At 57.6% G+C, this 19561-nt stretch overlaps 2 protein-coding genes across 2 annotated transcripts; both read right to left on the bottom strand.

The window, feature by feature from the left end:
* Positions 1–1408: 1408 nt before the first annotated feature.
* On the bottom strand, positions 1409–4501 carry CD248 (CD248 molecule). Its single transcript, XM_006129705.5, has one exon. The coding sequence runs from the start codon at positions 4438–4440 to the stop codon at positions 2308–2310; it is 2133 nt and encodes a 710-aa protein (XP_006129767.4). The 5' UTR covers positions 4441–4501; the 3' UTR covers positions 1409–2307.
* A 3643-nt stretch (positions 4502–8144) lies between these two features.
* LOC102461661 (actin-related protein 2-B-like) lies at positions 8145–18761 on the bottom strand. Its single transcript, XM_006129704.5, has 9 exons — positions 18602–18761; positions 13613–13723; positions 13204–13419; positions 12977–13049; positions 11777–11913; positions 10771–10920; positions 10128–10273; positions 9583–9715; positions 8145–9209 (listed from the first exon to the last, which is right to left on the bottom strand). Exons 1-9 carry the CDS (start codon positions 18647–18649, stop codon positions 9039–9041), a joined length of 1185 nt encoding a protein of 394 aa, XP_006129766.2. The 5' UTR covers positions 18650–18761; the 3' UTR covers positions 8145–9038.
* Between the last annotated feature and the right edge of the window lie 800 nt (positions 18762–19561).

Below are 19561 nucleotides of genomic sequence, written 5' to 3'. Positions count from 1 at the left end.
GTGCGTGTCTCGGGGGGAGGGAGGTTGTTCTTGTGAGCGGGTCTCAGGGGTTCAATATGTGTGAATGTCTCAGTATGCATGTGTCTTGGCATGTGGGGGGGCAAGGGTTCAACTGGGCACAGATATTAGGAAACTCAATCAGATGAAGGAGCCAAAATACCCTTCCCTTTCCCCTGCCCCCTTCCTCTCCTGGCCCCCTATGCCTTCCAGTCCCCTCCCACTCCCCCCAGGTGCCTGGGGGCCATTGTTTGCCAAGTATTTGCGTCAGGCCAGAGTCTGTTTCCAGTTTGTGTTAACAGGGCGGCTCTGGGGCAGGGAGCCCAGGAAACCTTCCCCCCCATCTGGCTGGGGTGGGGGGCTCCCTGGACTCCTGCAGTATTAACCCTTCATTGCACAGAGGGGTGGGGGTGGGGAAGCCCAGGCCTGAGCTAGCAGAGGACTATGGATCTGGACTGACAGGCACCAGCAGAGCTGGAGGGGGAGGAAGGAGCTGAGGGCTGGGATAAGAGGACATGTTTCCCTGCATAAGAAGCTGTAGAACATTTCATCCATAGCCAGACTCCGTTTAAAATATTTACTAATGGGTTGTACACATTGTATATAGAGAAATCACGTCCCTGTCACTGAGATGCAGCCACCTCTGGGGTGGAGCATGGGGGGGCTGTTCATACCAGGGATTCCTCACCTGTCACTGAGATGAAGCCACTTCTGGGGCTGAGCATGGAGTAGGGATCCCTCGTCCAGTGCAGATGCAGCCAACTCTGGAGTGGGTGCAGCAACAGGGCAACAGCTCATTGTAGTGTAGTTTAGCGCAGGAAGTGAGCCCCTGCCTCTTCTCCCAGCCTCCTGAATATCTCCCATCTAGAGCCAGGCCTGCCCCCACTTCATGTGAGAGCTGAAGACATCCCAGTTTACAAGGGAATGGGGGGATGGGCTTTGCTCCGGGCTTTAGTGAAGCATTAAGGGGAGCTAAGTCCCAGCCCACCCCAGTAGGGCACAGACACTGGGGTGCCATTTCTCGCTTGGTGGGAATGGCCATAGGAGAGGGGGGAGTTGGTACAGGGAGCTTCCTGCCACCAGGAGCTTTAATCACAGTCTAATTACACAGGCAACAGCAGACACAAACATCCCTGTCTGCTCCCAGGAAGACCCAGGACTCCTGGCTCTTCCCCCTTCCCCCAAACCACCAGACCCCATTTGCCTCTCAGAGCTGGGATACGAGCCAGAAGTCCTGGATGGCCGGGGGTTAGGCTCAGTAGCCAATAACCCCACACGGATATCCCGCGATGCCGATTCCAAGGTTCCCATCATGGAGTCAGATTTTGACACCCGCTCCCCCAAGTAAAACTGTCTGGACTGGAACCCAGGAGTGGTGACTCCCCACCCCACTAAAGCTGTCCAGCCGCAATCCGGCTCAACCCCTTTATTGTGAGAGCAACACGTATTAACAATGGAAAAGCATCTGGGGCCTCTCCAAGCCCCTAGAGGCCCCCCACATTCTCTCCCAGAGCCCTCTCACAGCCCCATTCTGAGTCCCCTTACTGTCTCCTTCTCCTAGCTTCAGGCTCCTTGCTTCCCTTGGCTCTGTGGCCCCTAGTTCCAGGGGTCTGTCAAGTCCTGGGAGCATTTCTCCAGCCCTGTCACTTTCTCATCGCTTTTCTGGAGGGGAGGGGGTGTCAGTGGGTCTCATCAGGGATTCTCCACAATAACCAGGGATCCCCAGTGAAGTTGGCTCCTGTGTCTTTTTGGCAGAAGTCTGAGGAGCAGGATAAGGAAGGACCCAGACCTGGAGACAAGGAGGGCCATATCCCAGCCAGGGTGCTGGGGAGCCATGTCTCTGCCCTGGATTGTGGGGCCCTGCAGGTGGAGTCTTAGTCCTAGCTCTGGGGTGGGGGTGATTCCATCACCGGGGACAGCCAGTGCACAATTCCAGGGGACCAGATGATGGTGGCAGGACAGTTTGGGGGGGACCAGGCTCCAGCTGGGGGGTTGAGAGATAAATGGTGGGCTCATGTGCCAGCTGGGGGCTCAGGGATGGCTCCAGGGTTCCAGCTGGAGGAGGGTGTTGGGGTGGCTCCAGTTTCCAGTTGGAAGTATCCATGTCCCAGCTGAGGGTCAGGGTGGCTGCAAGGCTCTTGCTCCAGCCAGGGCGTTGGCCTCCATGTCCCGGCCAGGGACTCAGAGATGGTTCCGGGGGCCCAGCTCAGGGGGTGCAGCCAGTCCTTGCATCCGAGCCAGGGGTCTCATTTCCCAGCTGTGAGTGTGGAGAAGCATCCTGGTCCCTTTATATTCTGGAACTCCACAGTCTCAGACGCTGGTCCGGCAGGTGGCTGGGTGGGTCCCTGCAGGTGAGTGGGGGGGCCCCTTGCCCCCCGCACTGGTGACCCAGCGGTAGCACTGTGTAACACTGCGGCTTTTGGCCCTGGCACCACAGCGGGTGCAGTACACGATGCCCAGTGCCACCATGATCACCAGGAAGACACAGAGAGGCACCAGCAGTGCCACCAGCAGCCACCCGTCGTCCCGCTTCCTCCTTGCCCGCTCCCCACCCAGAGAGGTGCTGGGGTCCTCTGAAGGGGGCAGTGGAGCCCTGGCCCTGTCAGCTGCAGGGTCCCCTGCCTCCCTGCTATAGGGTGAGGCAGGAGCAACAGGGGACCTTGGAGATCTGGGGCTTGGGGCATTGGTGCTGGGAGTTGGGGGGGCAGTTGTCATGGGAGTGATAGAGGGGCTGGTGTGGGGACCTGGGGGGGCAGTGGTGGGTTCTGGAGGTGCAGTGGATGTGGGAGGGATTGGGGGGCTGGTGCAGGGGATTGGGGAACCAGTGGTGGGTTCTAAGGAGCTGGCGGTTGTGGGAGGTTTTGGGAGGCTGGCTGTGGGCACTGGTGGGGTGGTGGCGGGACGAGGGGCTGCATGATCAGTGCTGGGGTGGGGCACGGCAGGAGGCAGGTCAGGGGGGGTGGCAGTGGGGCTGGAGAGCTCCTGGCTCAGGTCGAAAGGGTCCTCTGTTCCCCAAACCTGCAGCACCTCAGCACCCCACTCCTGCTCATCCGTGAAGCGCGGGTAGAAGGCCTGGTCCCTGGTGGCCAGTGCAGGGGGCTCTGCCAGGGGGGCACAGCTGATGCCATCAGCCTCCAGCTCATAGCCCTCGGTGCAGTAGCACTCGAATCCGCCCACGTAGTTGACGCACATCTGCTGGCAAACGCCAGGAATCTGGCATTCGTCGTTGTCCACACAGTTCTGCGGCGCCTCCTCAGCCGGGCTGAAGCCCAGGTGGCACATGCACAGGTAGGAGCCCTCAGTGTTCTCGCACTGGTGCTCGCACGGGGCGCTCCCACATTCGTCCAGGTCAATGCAGTCCCCAGCCTCATCGGCTTCATAACCCAGGTGGCAGCGGCACTGGAAGCTGCCAGGGAAGTTGTCACACAGCTGCTCGCACGGCCCTGTGGCACACTCATCCACATCCTCACATGTGTGTCCGTTGCTGGCCAGCGTGTAGCCCTCGGGACACAAGCAACGGTATCCTCCGTCCTCTCCTGGCACACACTCAGACTGACAGGGGTGGTTCTGGCAGCCATCAGCTAGAGCACAGGAGCGCCCGTCAGGCAGCAGGGCGTGGCCAGCATGGCACTCGCACGAGTAGCTGGGCCCCTCATCCACACACAACTGCTGGCAGCCCCCGTTGTCACCCTCGCACCAGTCCCCGTCCTCCTCCCCGCACAGGGGCTCCTCCTTGGACCAGCCCACGGAGCCATCGTCCTTCTGCATGCACAGCACGGAGATAGGGGCTGCGCTGCCACAGGCCACAGATGCCACTGTGCCAAAGGGGATGTGGCTCAAGGGGCCGTTGACCTGCCCAAAGGGCGTTCTGTAGTTCACAGTCCTTGTCTCCTCAGTGGCCAGCCCGGGGCACATGCTAGTGAAGCTAAACTGGCACAGGTAGCCGTCCACAGGCAGGGTACACGAACCCTCCAGCCACTGGAAATTCTCCTGCGTGGCCGGACCGTAGGTCAGCACCACACAGCGTGAGGCCGAGCAAGCAGCACCCCCAGCTGGCTCAGCCCGGGCCCAGTTGGTGTAGAACGTGTCTTGATTGCCAGTGGTCCAGGTGAAACCACGCAGCGGGCGCTGAGGGAAGCACTGGCGTGGCTGGCGCTGCAGTCCAATCCAGAAGAGCCGCTGCTGCCCTGTACCTGGGCCCGTGGCTTGCAGCAGCCCCGCCACCTGGGCTGCCTCCTCGTGGCGCTTGAGTGTGGCCAGGTTTCCACCAAGCTCCCGGCAGCTCCGCCAGGACTCCAGGAAGCTGCGGCGCTGGAAGAAGACAACATAGCAGCCTTCTGGGCCACAGGCAGCCTCGAGCCCTGGCCAGGCAGCTTCATGTTCCGGCCAGGCGCCCTGCGCCGGCCCCACCAGCCCAGTCAGGAGCAGCCAGAGACGCAGCATCGTCCTGGCGCCCACGGCTGCCTGCTCCGCTCTGTGCCTCGGCACAGATCCCCTGCCCTTCTCTTCCCCTTGGTGGGGAGGGGCAGGACAGGACAGTGCCCGCCCCTGTCCTTTTAAGGGAGAGAATTGGGCCCAAGCCCAGGAAGAGGGGGAGACAAGCTGGGAGGGGTAGCTGGGGGGGATCCTGGATGGCCTGACCCAGAGGATGGAGGCAGGGTATATGTGAGTGAGACCTTCCCTTTTGTGCAGCTGGATGAGAAATGCAAACCCCGCTCCACGCCTAGAGCTGGGATAGATCCACAGAGCCCTAGCTCCCAGCCCCCCTGTTCTAACCCCTAAATACACTGCTCCTCCCTTAGGGTGGGATTTAGAACCCAGGAGTCCAGACTTCCAACCCCACATCCTGCCTTCTTCTAGTTGTTGCTGAAAGGGGCAAACAGTGAATCAGCAGAGAATGGGTGTGTAAATTGACCATATGCTGCAGCTTACACTGACACACGCAATACAAGACACATGCATATGCACACACCACACACACACAACTGCATATACTGCTACATGGCCTGGCCCTAGTTTAGTCCTTTGCTCCAGAAACCTGGAGGCTGGGACACAGGACTGGATTCTGGCTCCTCATTCCCAGAGCCCCTCCATGCTCTGCTGTGGGAATGGCTCCAAGTGTCTTCCTGCATCTTCCAAGACCACAGGCAGGTCAGGGTGATTCCCACAGGGGAGCTGAGACTCTCAACAGATTCAGGGAAGTCAGTATGCACAGAAGAGTGCACACAAGGATGGGCATGCATGGCAGAGAGTGAGCTCGGGAGTACCAGAATTGCTCCTAGCCCTCACACAGTGTGAGCACCCTAGCCATTTGTACATACCTATGCATGTATTTTCCCGTGCATGCACACCCATGTGCATACATGGCCTCCTATTCGTGCACATGTTCTTTGCTGCATCGTACACACTTGTGTGACCATCATCCCAATGCATACCAGCTTGTACTCACTCAACATGCATGTTGCCATATTGTCTGACACGCTCTCACACTCGCAAAAGCTGCACTGCTGCACACACAAACACACACACCTGAGCATGTGCACTCACTTGTGGGCATACCCCTGAGCATTTGCACACTTGCTTTTCTATGCACTAGTGCCTGCTCACCCTGATTACTAAGTCCACTGGCAGGCTGGTGACTGGGGGAACGGCTCCGTTCCTGAGGAGGCCGAGGCCAGCCCCCGCGGGTTGGCAGAACTCTGGACGGTTCCCCCCCTCTCCCGCCAGGAGAGGGGAGACAGGCAAGAGCCAGAACTCTGCGCCTAGAAGTCCCGGATTGCAGCCCCCAGGGGCAGAGATCCCAGCTGCCGCTGCTCATGCTGTGAACCAGGTGCGCGCCTATGTGCGCTCCAGGGGGGCTTTCTGGGGTGCATCTCTGCAGGGCTTGCCTGTGTCCGGCGGGCTGCGTGGCGCGTGTGCTGTGCATCGGGGGGGCTCTGTGTAGGGAGCCGGGGAGGGTTTGGGCCCAGCCGGAGGGGCTGGCGGGGGGAAGGGAAGCCGGGGGCTGCAGGTCGGATGGAGAGGCAGCGCGGAAATGCATGGAATTCCTGATGTGTGGGAACCGGGGGGGCGAGGGGAACGTGAGAGGCGGGGCCGCTCCCCGCTAGAGGGCGCCAGCTCTGCTCCCCTCCAGCCCCAGCTGGCGAGCGGGGACACAGAGCTCCCCGGTTCCGAGTCAAAGCCCGCTCGGGGTCCGGTGAGAGGTGACTTCTGGGGCTCAGGCCAGGAGCCCCCCCCGCACCCTGTGCCAGCGGCTCCACGGGGATCCCACGGGATGAGAGGCGTCCCAGTCCCCCCCGCCCCGCCCCGCATTGTGCTTGCTTGTTTGAAGAGACTCGAGGGAACATCGAGTGACTGAGACTGGTGGAGCTGGGCCCCGCTTTGGGCTGGGGAGACACAGACCCGCCAGTCCCCCCTCCCCCATCAGACCGATATCCAGCCCCGTATCCCCCGCCCGGCCTGCAGCGGGTCTGTTCAGCCTGGCCCCGCCCCACTCCCTATAGGACAGGAGTCAGGGGGCCAGCTCCTCCCCCACCGCCGTGCCCTCCCAGGACTCTCTCGGTGGGGGCAGGAGCTCCCCAGACAAGGGGCCTCAGTGAAGGGCTGTAGGGATCCGAGAGCAGGGATGGCGGTTGAGCACCACCTGGCGGCCATGGAAGGAGTTGGACCTGGGAGCCCGGGCTGCCAGAGTGGGGGTCTGCTGGTTCGAGCCTGGGGATGTCGGCACCCTTGGCGCTCAGGGGGCTCTAGCATGTGTGAATCGCTCGGATTTAATTCGTCTTGAAGGGCTATGCTGCCTCCTGGCGGCCTGGGGCTGACACTGTCCAGGCGGGATGGTCTGTAAGGGCAGGCAGAATTCCTACCGAGCACCCCTTAGTCTTGGTATTTGTCCTGCTGGCCTTGCTGCCTTAGGACCCCAACGCCACTGTCAGAGGTCCAAGGCACAGCCCCTGTGACCGGTAATACTGATAAGGGCTCTTTGTACAAAGGTTGATCGGGTCTGGGTGAGCACCACCTGGATCCCTTCCGTAGCTGGGGACAGACCCTTGGCGTATCATGACATTGCATTCCTCTTTTGAGAGAGGAATGCAAACGCAGGTGAACAAAACTGAAAAAGCAGGGATTTGAATTTCCCTTGCTTCATTTGCATAATCACATGTGGCTGCTTTTTCAAAATACTCTATTTTGAAAAAAGAAACTCCACCTAGACGTGGTTATTTCAAAAGAAGGGTTTTCTTTCAAAGTTACCACATCTAGCCAGCATTTCTTTTTTCGAAATAAGGTATTTCAAAAAAAGCGGCCGGACGCAATTATGCAAATGAAGCATGGGAAATTCAAATCCACGCTTCATTTGCAATTTCACTCAGCTGCATTTGCATTCCTCTCTCAAAAGAGGAATGCAGAATAGACATACCCTTGGAATCCTGGGTCCCCACCTCTAACTCCTAGACCCCTCCCCCAGAACTGGCAGTAGACCCCGGGAGTCTATTCACATATCTGCCATTCCTACCTTCCTCACAGGGGACTGGTGTCTAGTGCAAGGGCAAAGGAGCTGAGGGGTCTAGGCCTGGGCAACTCCTACATGAATTGAAGTCCCTATCTTACCCCAGCTGGGATCTGTTGCCATGGCAACCCAATGGCTGAGGATGGCAGTAATCAGAAAAATCAGCCCTCATTCCCAATCGCACTTAAAAAGGTCCCCTAGCTAGGCAGCCCTTATGGCAGCACAGCTCCCCCTTAGGTGTATGGAAGGGGCAGGGCAGCCACTCCAAGGCCTGATGCCTGCCCTTAAAGATAGGGGCAGAGCCCCCAGAGAGGTCAGCTTCAGCCTTCAAGAAACATGGTTGCTTGGCCCCACTAGAAGTCAATCTGCTGATGGGTAGAGCCCGGCACGGATACATCCACATCTGTATCCTAAAAAATGAGCTGCAGATATCTGCATCCATAGCTGAGGATGTGGACACCCATCCACAGAAGTGGATAGCCACAGATTGGCACGGCTCTACTGCCAGGTGACAGAACGGGCACCAGTGCCGCTTAGAAGGGAAAAGGTCCATACCCCAGTCCCCTGAGCTAGCCTGTAATTGAAACAGATCTGGGACCCACACTTCTCCCCCCTCGTTTCCCAGAGACACAGGAGTCAAAGAGACACTAAGAAGCAAAAACAATTTAAAAATCAGGGTAAAAAACCCCATTTTCAGGTTGTTGTTGTGTGGGGAGGTGATTTTCCTCCTCCCCATTCAATACAGAGACTGCGTCACAGGGGAATCCTGCCCCAGGCCCAGCAAACACCTCCCCCTGTCTGCACCCCAGAATTGCAGAGGAGAGAAGGTATGGATAGAAACCTCCCACCAACACACTCAGGCTCCTGCAAAGTTTGTGCATAACCCCCTTTGGCCAGCAGGGGGCTATGTGCTTGGCAAGGGGTGGAACCAGCTAGGGTCCCACCCCAAAACAGTTTGATAGTGGGGGTGTGATTGATCCCTTTATTCTTCCCCTAAAGATCACAACATATTATTTGCTTCCCAAGGGTTGATCCCACAAGAATTGGGGGGGGGGGGGCAGTTAGACCCTCCTCTTGGTCCCTCCAGCATATTCCCCAGTTAGCCAGTCTTAGGGGTATAGGACTCCCTGGCCTCATTGATCCTTCCCCAGCAGGGGCATCTCCCTACAATCCAGCCCAAAACAGTTCTGTCCGAACCCCTCCTTCTCCTATCTCTAGCAGGCTGCTGCAGGGGCCATTGTGACCCCCGAGGGGAGAAGAGACGTCATTCCTGTGGCCAAGGCAGAGCCCAGGGAGCGAGTGCCTTGGGCCCAAGAGAGAGGTATATCCTCCCTCTCCCCACCCCACCCCACCCGGACCCAACCCCCATGATTATTTCCCCCCACACCCTGAAAAAAAGTGTTCCCTAAAGAAGCCCTGTGATTGGTCGGCCTGCTAGAAAGGCAGAATCAAGGCGATATTGCCAGGGAGGAAAGGGTTAATGAAGGAGATGGGGCAGCTGAGCTAGTGGCAGGGAGGGGGTAAAATGGGGGTGTCCCTATCGCACAGTGACCCCCAGCTTCTCCAGGATGCGGGTCCCCTTTTCCAGGTACTCGGTTCGCTGCAGCCAGAAGTTCTCCTTGTCCTTCATGATGTCGGCCAACACAGCGCCCCCCAGGAACACCATGTGCTTCCGCCGTGGTGGGTCCTCGATCCGGATCTTGAATTTCTGCAGGTGGGAGAGAAGACCAATTAACAACAAGGGGGAGCCTCACCTGCTGGTGCCAGGATTCAAACCCACAGCCAGAAGAGGCTCTGCCCCTTAGGCTATGGGAAGAACTCAACTGGCATCAGTCACAGGGTCAGCGAAGTCAGAATTTCACCCCTGGATTTTCAGGCCAGAAGAGTAATTCTGACCCCCTGCATTTGCCTCCCTGGGAAAATCTCCTTTATATGGCAGGGGCCTCCTTGGCCCCCCACACAGGTCAGCTGCCATGGACTGTGGGTGGCACTGGGGAGCTGAATTGGTCCAGCCCACCCAGAGAGGTGTGTGTAGTGTCTGGGGAGACAATGGCCATACACCCCATGCAGTGCCCACTCACCGACAGCTTCTCCACATCACCCTTGAGCACCCGCTCCAGGTAGAGCTGTTTGATTTCACGCTCCAACCGGGAGGGCAGGCCTGGGTACATGGTGGAGCCACCCGATAGCACAATATGCTTGTAGAACTCCGACCTAGGGAGAGGGATGGAGACAGACAGATGATGTGCCCAGGAATCCTGGGGGCTCAGCCCCACTGCACCCCTAAGATACCCCCCAGACCCATACAACTTCCCCCAGAATCTACCCAACAAGCTTACTCCAACGATCGGGGGGGGGGGGGGGCGGAGAAGAGTGGCAGCATCGTAGGGTTTCCCCAGCAACCCCCCCCACCAATGAGCCCCTGGGATCCACCAAGAACCTTCCAATCCACAATAATCCCATCACCTTCCCTACTACCTCACACACACACACACACACACACACACACACACACACACACACACGAGAAAGCACTGCCTACAAGCTTCTCCCAAAAGCCCAGTTTGCGGGGGGGGGGGGGGGGGGGGTATCAGCTCCAGACTCCACCTCCCACCCCTTTGCTCACCTGGTGTCAATATCAGCTGCCTGGATGGTGTTAAAGAGCAATTCGGCTACCCCTACACCCTCCACATTGATGAGGTGGGGCTGGAACAGGGCCTCAGGCGCCTCAAACCGTTCACCCCCAACCTTGATCACACGCCCATCGGGCAGCTGGGTGAGGGAAGCAGAGGGAAAGTCTGTCAGCAGCACTGCCAGAGTGTGCAGAGAGCCTGAGCTGATGCTCCATGTGGGTGACTTGCCCCAGGCATCCCAATGGAGTGTTAACTCCCAGCCCTCCTGCTCTAAGATGCCACCCTCCCAGCAACCGTCTCTCAGGCTATTCTCTGGAGCTATCCCGAAATAGCTATTCTGCACTTTTTGAGCAAATCTGTTATTTCAAACTATAGGGGTCTTGCTACTCTGATGTCTCTGTAAACCTCGTCCCACGAGGAGTAAGAGACGTTTCAGAAGAGCGCTGTATTTCTACATGTGGCACTGTATAGACAGCGCCAAATTTCAAAATAAGGTATTTTGAAATTAACTTGAAGTGTGGCTCAAACTGTGTAGCTTATTTTGAGCTCTGGGTGCAGTGTAGATGCATCCTCAATGGGCAGGAGTGACCTACCCATCCACCAAGTAGAGGCCCGCCCACTCAGCTGCACTCTCACCATGTAAGACTCCACCAGCACTGTGGTCTCCTGAGCCAGCTTCTGCTCCTGCTCGATGTTGTACCCCACATAGCAGAGCTTCTCCTTCATCATCCGCACCGTCTCAAAATCCGCAGAGTGGTTAAAGGCGTAACCCCGCAGCAACAGGAGCTAACAATAGAGGGAAACCGAGTCATGGGGGCGCCTGCAGTACCAGCAGCTGACAGAGGGGGAGACCATAGTGACAGGAGCTGCTGGAGCCCCTCCCATCAATGTCCCACCCCCTTCAGTCTACCTGGGAGGGTTTGGGGAGCACGTGGGTACAATCCAGGCACTCTAAGCGGGATCAGGCACTCGCTGCCTGGCTCCTTCCCACGCGGGACACTCCCTTGAGGTGCAGCCTTTCACCTGTTGGCCCCCATGGCGGGCAGATCCCCAAGGCCAGCAGTGAAGGGGCAACAGCATTGCTGAGGTGGCATGCTCAGCCACAACACCGGGCTAACTCCAGTCATACTGGCTCCCCAGGAGAGCTGGGTCGTGGGGGAGACAGGGAGTGAGGCAGCCTGGGCAGCGAGGTCACCTGGCTGGGCCGATCGCGCCTGGGACAGCTGATGAGAGGGTCCCCCGACAGCAGAGGCTGGACGGTTATAAAAGGGGGGAGCTGAGCTGAGCTCTTGGGAGGCGTGGGCCATTTTCAGCAGCTCCAGCAGAGGGAGAAGCTTTGAGACAGAGGCCCTGCTGGAGACCAGCCAGGGAAGGGAGAGCTAGCAATAGGCGCTGTGGGCAGGAGGCTAGGTCTGAGCTCTGTGCCACAGCAGTGGAGTCGCTGGATGGTGTCTGGCCCTGTGGGGCTCCTGCAGGTGCTGAGCTGCCCCCAGAAGGCTCACCCCTCAGCGCAGGGGCTGGGCTCCATACAGGTTCTCGGATGCTTGAAACATCTTAGGAGCCCGAGGCGTGGATTCCCCTCATGGCAGTCCGATGGGCGGGCAGCCAGCCAGCCTAGGATGCATCCACACCCGACTCTCACCTTGATGAGGTACCGGGTGATGTCCCGTCCTGCAATGTCCAACCGCCGGGTGAGGTGGGGCAGAGAGAAGCCCTCATAGACAGGGCAGATGTGGGTCACGCCATCCCCAGAGTCCACCACCACCCCAGTCAGCAGGCCTGAAATGGGAGAGGGAGGTTACTGTGAGCAGAGGCAATGGGCCCATTTACCTTGGTATCCAACCTCCAAAGGCACCTGGACTGCCCACTTCAGGGAAAAGGTGACAATAGCTCTTTAATGGCCAAACAGGAAGTAACATGCGCAAAGGGAATGTCTCTCCTGCTTGCCCTCCTGCAGCAGGGCTTCCCTGGTTTCTCCATCACTTCCTTCCCTGAGCCCTGCTTGTTCTCATCCTGCAGGACACCCTGTGGCAGTGAGTTCCACAGGCTAACCCCACTTGGGCTGGGAAATCTCCCCCTCTGATTGGCTGGGAATTGGCCCCCTTGCCTTTCACTAAAGATGGGAGGAGGAAAGCAGATGCTCCCACTACGCGCACTTTAGTACCTCCCACCCTGGATCCTTCCCCCTTGCTGCACCCTTCCCCCATTCTCTCTCCATTGGAGTGCTGTCCAAGGCCCAGATCCTTTGCATTCCCCAGCTCTGAGCCCTTGTTAGTGGCTGCAGCATGCTGCCCACCCGCCCTTCCCCCGCATCTTGCTTATCCTCCATCTCTTGCTGTGCTCCAGCCTGTTCTTTGTACAGCCAGACACCTGAGTTTCAGTGCTGGCCCAGCTGAGGGTCTCTTCCCAGAGGGGACCTGGCCCAGTTCAGCACCGCAGGCTGGTGCAGTGCATCAATGATGGGCAATTTTACAAAAGCACTTGAGCAACTCAGGGGCCAGAGATCCAGTTTCAAAAGGGACAGTTTGAGCCTCACTGATTTTAACATTTGGGTGCCCCTGTGCTTTAAGAAATCCCCATGGTGCCTGCCTGATGCCCTGCCAGCCATTCACAGACCCAAAAGACAGTCAGATCATCTAGCCTGACCTGTAGAGCCCTCCACCCCCATCCTACTGGTGGCAGCTTCACTCACCTGCCATATGACAGGGTAGATTTACCCACTGTAGCACCTTCCCCTGAATTCCATGTGCTGCCTCGACTCTGCCCTGCCCTCCCCTCTCCTACCCCCATACCTCTCCACCCTCCCTGTCCCCACACCTGCTCCAGCCCCCACACTCCTCACCCTGGGCGTAGAGCGTCAGCACCGCCTGGATAGCGATATACACGCCTTCAAACTGGTATGTCTCAAACATCACCTGGGGGAAGAGGAGAAACCATGGGCACAGTCCAGCTGATGCCCTTCAGTGCCAACCTCCCGCCCTTACAACCCCAGCCCTGGGCTCCTCCCGCCATGTCCCTCAAGCTCAGCCAACACTGGCCCCTCAGTCCTGCCCTGCAGCCCAGCCTCACCTCTATGATCTTCTCGCGGTTCTTGGTGGGGTTCATGGGGGGCTCAGTGAGCAGGATCTTGCAGCTGCGGGGGTCGACGTTGAGTTTCTCGGGCCCAAAGGTGTAGTCCCACAGGTACTTCATGTCATCCCAGCTGCGCACGATGCCATTCTCCATGGGGTAGTTCACCTCCAGCATGGAGCGCAGCTCGCTGGCCTCATCCCCCACCATCAGGTCCTGGGGGAGAGAGGATGGGGTTTTAGACACCAGTACTTTGGCCACCCCATTACTGGGGCCCCTCTCTGAGCCCCTTTCCTCTAGACTTCTAGTGGAGCTCTCCCCCAAGAGTTCTCCCTTCAAGGCCCCAGGCATCCCTCTGCATACCTGAGACCTGTGGGACTCCCCCCTCCCAGCCCTGCCAGACCCTTACCTTGATCTCGATGTTGCCCACGCGGGCAGTGGAGCGGATGATTGGGCGCCCGACCAGTGCGGGGAAGATGTGCTCAGGGAAGTTGGAGCCAGCAAAGCCGCACTTAACAAACTGGGGAGGAGAGAGAGACATGAACCAGATGACAAACCCCTTCCCCTCTGTGTATGGCCACTCAGCTCAAGAGCCCCCTGGCTGGAGGAACATGGCTGGGAGAACAGGCCATGCTGGGAGCAGAACTGCCCCAGTCCTCCCCTCATCTGACATAGGGAGGCCAGAAAGACAGGCTGGGGCCATCTGGCTAATCCTGTTACCCTCACAACACTTAGGGGGACCCGATTATCTTTGTTCTGAGATGGGGGATCCTAGGCTAGCCGGACCCACCAGTAAGATGGGGGTGGGGAGAAGAGCACAAGAATACAAGGTTGGGTGGTGGTCGTTAGAAATATCAGTCTTTAAATCCCAAACCTTTTCTCCCCTTGGCCCCCTCCCCAGCCCCAAATCCTCTTGGCCCTGCCCTGAGCCACAGACACCCCTTCCTGGTGGGAGGGAGCAGAATTGCTGGGGGGGGCGGGGGGAACGACAAAACACACACACAACCTGTCCAGTGCCCTCTGGCCTGACCCTACCTGTGTGCACCCCCAACACCAGCAGGCGGTGCTACATGCATGGAAGATGACTAGCCCTGCCCCCCAGCCAGGAAGGGAAGTAACCCAGAATACAGAGTTTAGCAGAAGTAACACTTCTGCTTTTGTAAATGCTCATTATTCCTTTGCTCCCCATCCCCCCAATAGCAGGGGAGAGGCTCCATCAGTACCCCCATGCAGGGAGATGTGTATGCCCTGCTATTTGGAGTATTAAAGTAGTGCCTAGAGACCCTGTAAACTTGGTAAAGAAATAAGATAATATCCCTTTAAAATGTGTATGAGCCCTTTAGGGGCACCCATCACGTTCTAGGGTTTAGAAGCCAGAGTGTAAGTATAAAAGCAGGGCCCTCATTATCCCAGGCACGACACAGGCATACAGCGAGAGACGCTTCCTGCCCTGAAGAACTCCAGCCCCAAACAAGGGACAATCTACCCTGCAGTATGGGAGGGGAAATGGAGGCCCAGAGGGAAACATCACACAGCAAGATGGTGACATAGCTACACCTAGAACCCCAGCTGACCTGAATCCCAGCCCCAAACTCCATGCGACCACACTGCTTAATTTTGTTTCTATCTGTGAATGACTTCATTGCCCACCTCTGCGTCCTGCCACCTCTCTCAGTTTGGCCTCCTGACCACACAAGCTCTGCAAGTTAATTGGGATTTGTGTAAAAGCACAGGGCCTGATCTTCTCATCTGCCCCAGGGGATTGGGCCCCCCAGGAGTGGCAGGGCAATGGACCCATTATTCCCTCTGAGCAGTGTAAGCTACACACATCCCTCGCTTCCCAGCTTAGGCAAGAGTGTCCCATAGACTTTCCTCACTCTCTTTAACCTGTGGAACCCTCTGCCAGTGGGTGCAGCTTGCAGGTTAATTCTGCCTCATGTTGAGCAGCAGGCCCAGGAGAGCAAAGCGAAAGCACTGGTGGACTGGCCCTGCCTGTTGTGGGAGACAGAACCTGCAGCGAGCGGATGTGGAGAAAGAGGAAATGCAAGAGCTGAGCCTGCTTCTGCTAGAGCAAGACATGCACTCACACCAGCAGAGAGGTACCCGCAGAGGCAGCCTGCAGGCAACAGCACATCCCCTTGGGCCATATCGCTCTTGGCAGCACCCTTTATTTCTGGGCAATCTCCCCTTCTGGCTATGGGCTTTGCATGGCCAAGGCCTCTGGAGGAACAGCCTTTACGGGGAAATCTCATTTCTGAAGTCTTTTGCAGGCACCCTCCCAGCATCCTCTCTGCAAAGGTGGTTTTGCTTCATGTTTCGTTTACAAATTATCTTTCACTTTGGCACAATGCTGGGCTATAGTGTCTTCCCGTTAAGCCCCGAGTCAGTAAGTGAGGGCGGGCCTGCCATTGTGCCAGGCGCTACACAGACCCTGGCTGAAATCAGAGCCCTCGTGTTGGGAACTGCACAGATCTCCCTCCCCCAGCTAAGTCAGGACAGAGCCCCCACAGCTGAGAATGAGGCCCTGATGAGAACAGCCGGGTTGTGGACACTTCTGACAAACCCCTGTTGGGCTGGATAGATCCGATGAGCAGTGCTGGCGTTCCCTGACAAACACGAAGCACAGCTGTTAACCTGCAGAACTCACAGACACATGGAAATTGCCAAATTGGCTCAGAGTCAAGGACCAGTTAGCCCAGAATCCTGCCCCTGACAGTGACCAATGCAGTAGGCAATGGGGAATAACCTGCCCCCCCGACCATTAGCCTCCCGCTGCTCTCGCACTAATGGGAAGAGATTGGCTCAAGCCCTGGAGCCTGAGATTTCATCTCCCTGACAGGATCTGTGTTGGCATCAAGAAAATCCAACACTGCAGATTCTGTTTTTCTACAGAAATGGCCAACCCCTTCTTGGCTCTTGCTGAGTTTTCAACCTTGACTGTGCCCGGTGGCAGTGAGTCCCACAGGCTAAATAGACCCTGTGCGACTCAGGATTGCCTTCTCTCAGTCTTAATCTCATGGACACAACTCTCCAATAAGGCTGGTTAAAAGGAGTTTCTCTCTTGGAAATACTGAAGAAAAGGCTCTGTTTGCGCTATAAGTGTACATCCCACACAGACTTTTTGACATACAGAGGACGGCCTATGGGAGTAGTGTCAGCCCACATGGGTGAGGAAAGGGTTAACCTGGGCATGAGAGACCTATTAATATATCTGATTGCACCTGGGGGTGGGGGGGAGATGAAGCCCAGCTGGGTGGAGCAAAAAGGAGCTAGTACTAATTACTCTGCTGGCCTTGCCTTAGGGACAGAGAGCCCTGAGTAGCATGAAACAAAAAACAGGACTATGTAGCACTTTAAAGACCAACCAGATGGTTTGTTAGGTGATGAGCTTTCGTGGGCCAGACCCACTTCCTCAGGTCAAATAGTGGAAGAAAATTGTCACAACCATATCTACCAAAGGAGGGAAGATGGCACACCTGGAAGGCACTGGACTGAAGCAGGCTCCAGTGGAGAGAAACCTTGGAAGCTGCTGCTTGTTATAGAGCCCAGAGTGGAGCTGGGGATGAGACCAGAAGAAAGCCCAATTCCTGGACAGAGCCCATGGAGACAGTGACAAGATGTGTGATGATGCAGAGCTTGGCTGCATGTGCTAAGGGCCTGGAACCTAGTGTAAAGGGTGGGCTGAGCTTCCCAACCAACCTCTAGCCTTGTGAGGCCTCTGAGCAGGGGGAAAGGGTAACTGAAAGCCTCAAGCAAAGGACTGGAGGAACCACAGGGCCTAGAGCTGATTGCTAAAGATCCAGCATATGGATGCAGACAACAAGCTGGGCTTTTGGTACCCGAAAGGTGTAGAACAGAGGTATGAGCTGGCTGAGTGGGGGTGGGGAGAAGAGGAACTGCACCACAGTGGAGTGACCATGGGAAAGGGGCGGTAGTGAGGAAAGAACTGCTGTCCCCCAGCTATCCATAAAGGGAAATACCAGGGTGATTCCACTCTTATACAGGGCCAGATAAGACTGGAACGGAACTCCTGGGCTCTCAGATCTATTGGCACCCAGCCCCCAAGAAGCCAGCTCCAGAGGGGTGTTTGTTCCCATAACAGCTGTTCCAGCCTCTCTCTTCTCTGAGACACAAAAACCTTCTTCTCACTTCTAGCCTCAGCTGAGCCCTGGCCAGTTTATCCCCATTTGTTCTTGTGCCAACTTAAACTTTAATAGCTTTTGTCCTTCTGTGGGGTTCCCCTCCCCTCCAAGGGTATAGCAGGAACAGCAAGATCCCTTCTCTGGCTAGGCTAAAGAATCACTCACTATTCCTGCCCATCCAACTAATAGCCATTGATGGACCCATCCTCCATGAATGTATCTAGCTCTTTTTTGTACCCTGCTAGTGTCTCGGCCTTCACAACGTCCAGTGGCTAGGAGCTCCACAGATTGGCTGTGTGTTGTGTAAAGAAGTACTTCTCTTTGTTGGGCTCTTCATTCCTCTGATCAGCCTAGGACCCAGCTCCGCTGTTGACTGGGGTGACCAGACCTGCACATGGTATTGCTGAGGTGTGTCACCGCTGCCTAACACCGCTGTGTCTAACAGAATTAATGCGTCCCTCTCTGCGGGGGAAGTACCCTGCCTACACAGCAATTCAGCAGAGGGGATGAGTCAGGGTGGGCTGGCAGCTGACATTCCAGGCTTCTATTATTGACTCTACCACTGTGCTGCTTTGTAACCTCCAGCAAATCCTCCTTCCTGCCTCAGTTTCCCTTCACAGCTTTTGTCTGGTTAGGTGGCGAGCTCTGCAGGGCCCGGAATGTCACTCAGTGGCTAAGCAGTACTAGGCACAGCAGGGGCTCTGGTGTTGGGGGGGGGGGGGGGAGAGGGAGAGAGATCTGGCACAGCAAGGGCCTTGACTTCAGGCTGGGTGCACAAATAAACAGAAACAGACTTTTCTCAAAATGGAAAGTGACACAGTGGCCAGCACACCAGGCTGTGCCTCCCTGGGGCTGCCCCGCGCCAGGAAACACCAACCCTGAGACGCTGAAGGGCCCCTTCCCCACCCAGGCCAGCAGTTCTCTGGCCAACCCGGAAAGAGGGGCAGTCACCCCTCCCTCCACAGGAGACACTGACCCACTGTTACCCCCCTTCCACAGTGGCGAGCAGGGACCCCGCAGCGCAGCCCGGGAAGGGGAAGCATCTCTTCCGGCTGCTGCAAAACCCTGTGAGCCGATTGCTTCCCGCCCCGCTGCCGGGCGGGGGGGCCCGATCCCTCCTGCTCCCGCCCCGCTGCCGGGCGGGGGGGCCGATCCCTTCTCTCTCGAACCCCACTGAAGGGAGGGCAGGTTCTGGGGCTCCCGGCCGCCCTTGCACCCACTTCCCTGGGCAGGGTGGGGCCGGGCTGCACACTCACCCCCGTGCCATTGTCGCACACCACCACCCGGCGGCCCTGGCTGTCCATGGGGGCTCCGCCTCTCGCTGCCCTGAGCCGTCTGAGCCTCGGAACCGCGGTACCAGCTCCGAGACCCGGCACCCAGCGCAGGAAACCAGCCCCGCTGATGTAACATCCTGGGCTGGGGCCGAGGCGGAGGCGGAGGCGGGTGTGTCCCCGTGCGGCGCGGTGCTGCCCCCTGCTGGGGAGACTCAGAATAGCGGGGGAGACCGGCGCACAGCTCAGGCCTGGGGGTCCCCGGGAGCTCTCTCTCCCTCCGCTCTGCGGGAAAACTTCTTTCAGTGGTCAACTTAGAGCCACGTGCACAACGAGCGCGGGATTTGGGCGTGTAAGGAGGGGCTTGCTGCTTGCGGCGCAGCGGGAGTCACAGGATCAAGGAGTTGGAGAGATCAGAGCGCACATTGCCCCCATTACTGCAATGGTTCAGCACCCCTCATTCACGCTTCTCCCCAGGAGGCGGGGCAGCGCTGTGATCCCCACTTTGCAGTCGGGAAACTGAGGCCCGGAGAGAAGTAAGGGTAGCAATAAACCACCCGGCCTGGCCTCGCTCAGCTGGCTCGATTAATGGGGCTCGGATTGCAGAGCTGTTGTGTGAGCATTCGGAGATTGGGTCGGAGCCCTGGGGTGGGATCCCAGGATGGCGAGGTTTCCAGGGCTCCAGCTGGCGATTGCACAGCAGTTACTCAACCCTGATCCTGTAGCTGTCTCATTGCTGTGTAGACAGACCCTGTGTGTTCTAGGTTCCTAGTGCCTAAGGCCAGAAAGGACTGATCCGGTCTGAGCATCTCCGGGCCCGGCCCAACAACAACCTTAGACCAAAGCTTTTCAGTCTCTGGAGACTAACGTGCTTCGAGCCCCAGGTACCCGAGGCTTCTGCGGTGGCAAGGAATTGCTGAGATAAGCCGTGCCCGGGTGATTCCA

This window comes from Pelodiscus sinensis, chromosome 11 (genome assembly GCF_052426305.1).
Source record: "Pelodiscus sinensis isolate ZL-2025 chromosome 11, ASM5242630v1, whole genome shotgun sequence".
In the NCBI taxonomy this organism is placed as follows: domain Eukaryota; kingdom Metazoa; phylum Chordata; order Testudines; family Trionychidae; genus Pelodiscus; species Pelodiscus sinensis.
This window is presented reverse-complemented; position numbering and strand designations above follow the sequence as displayed.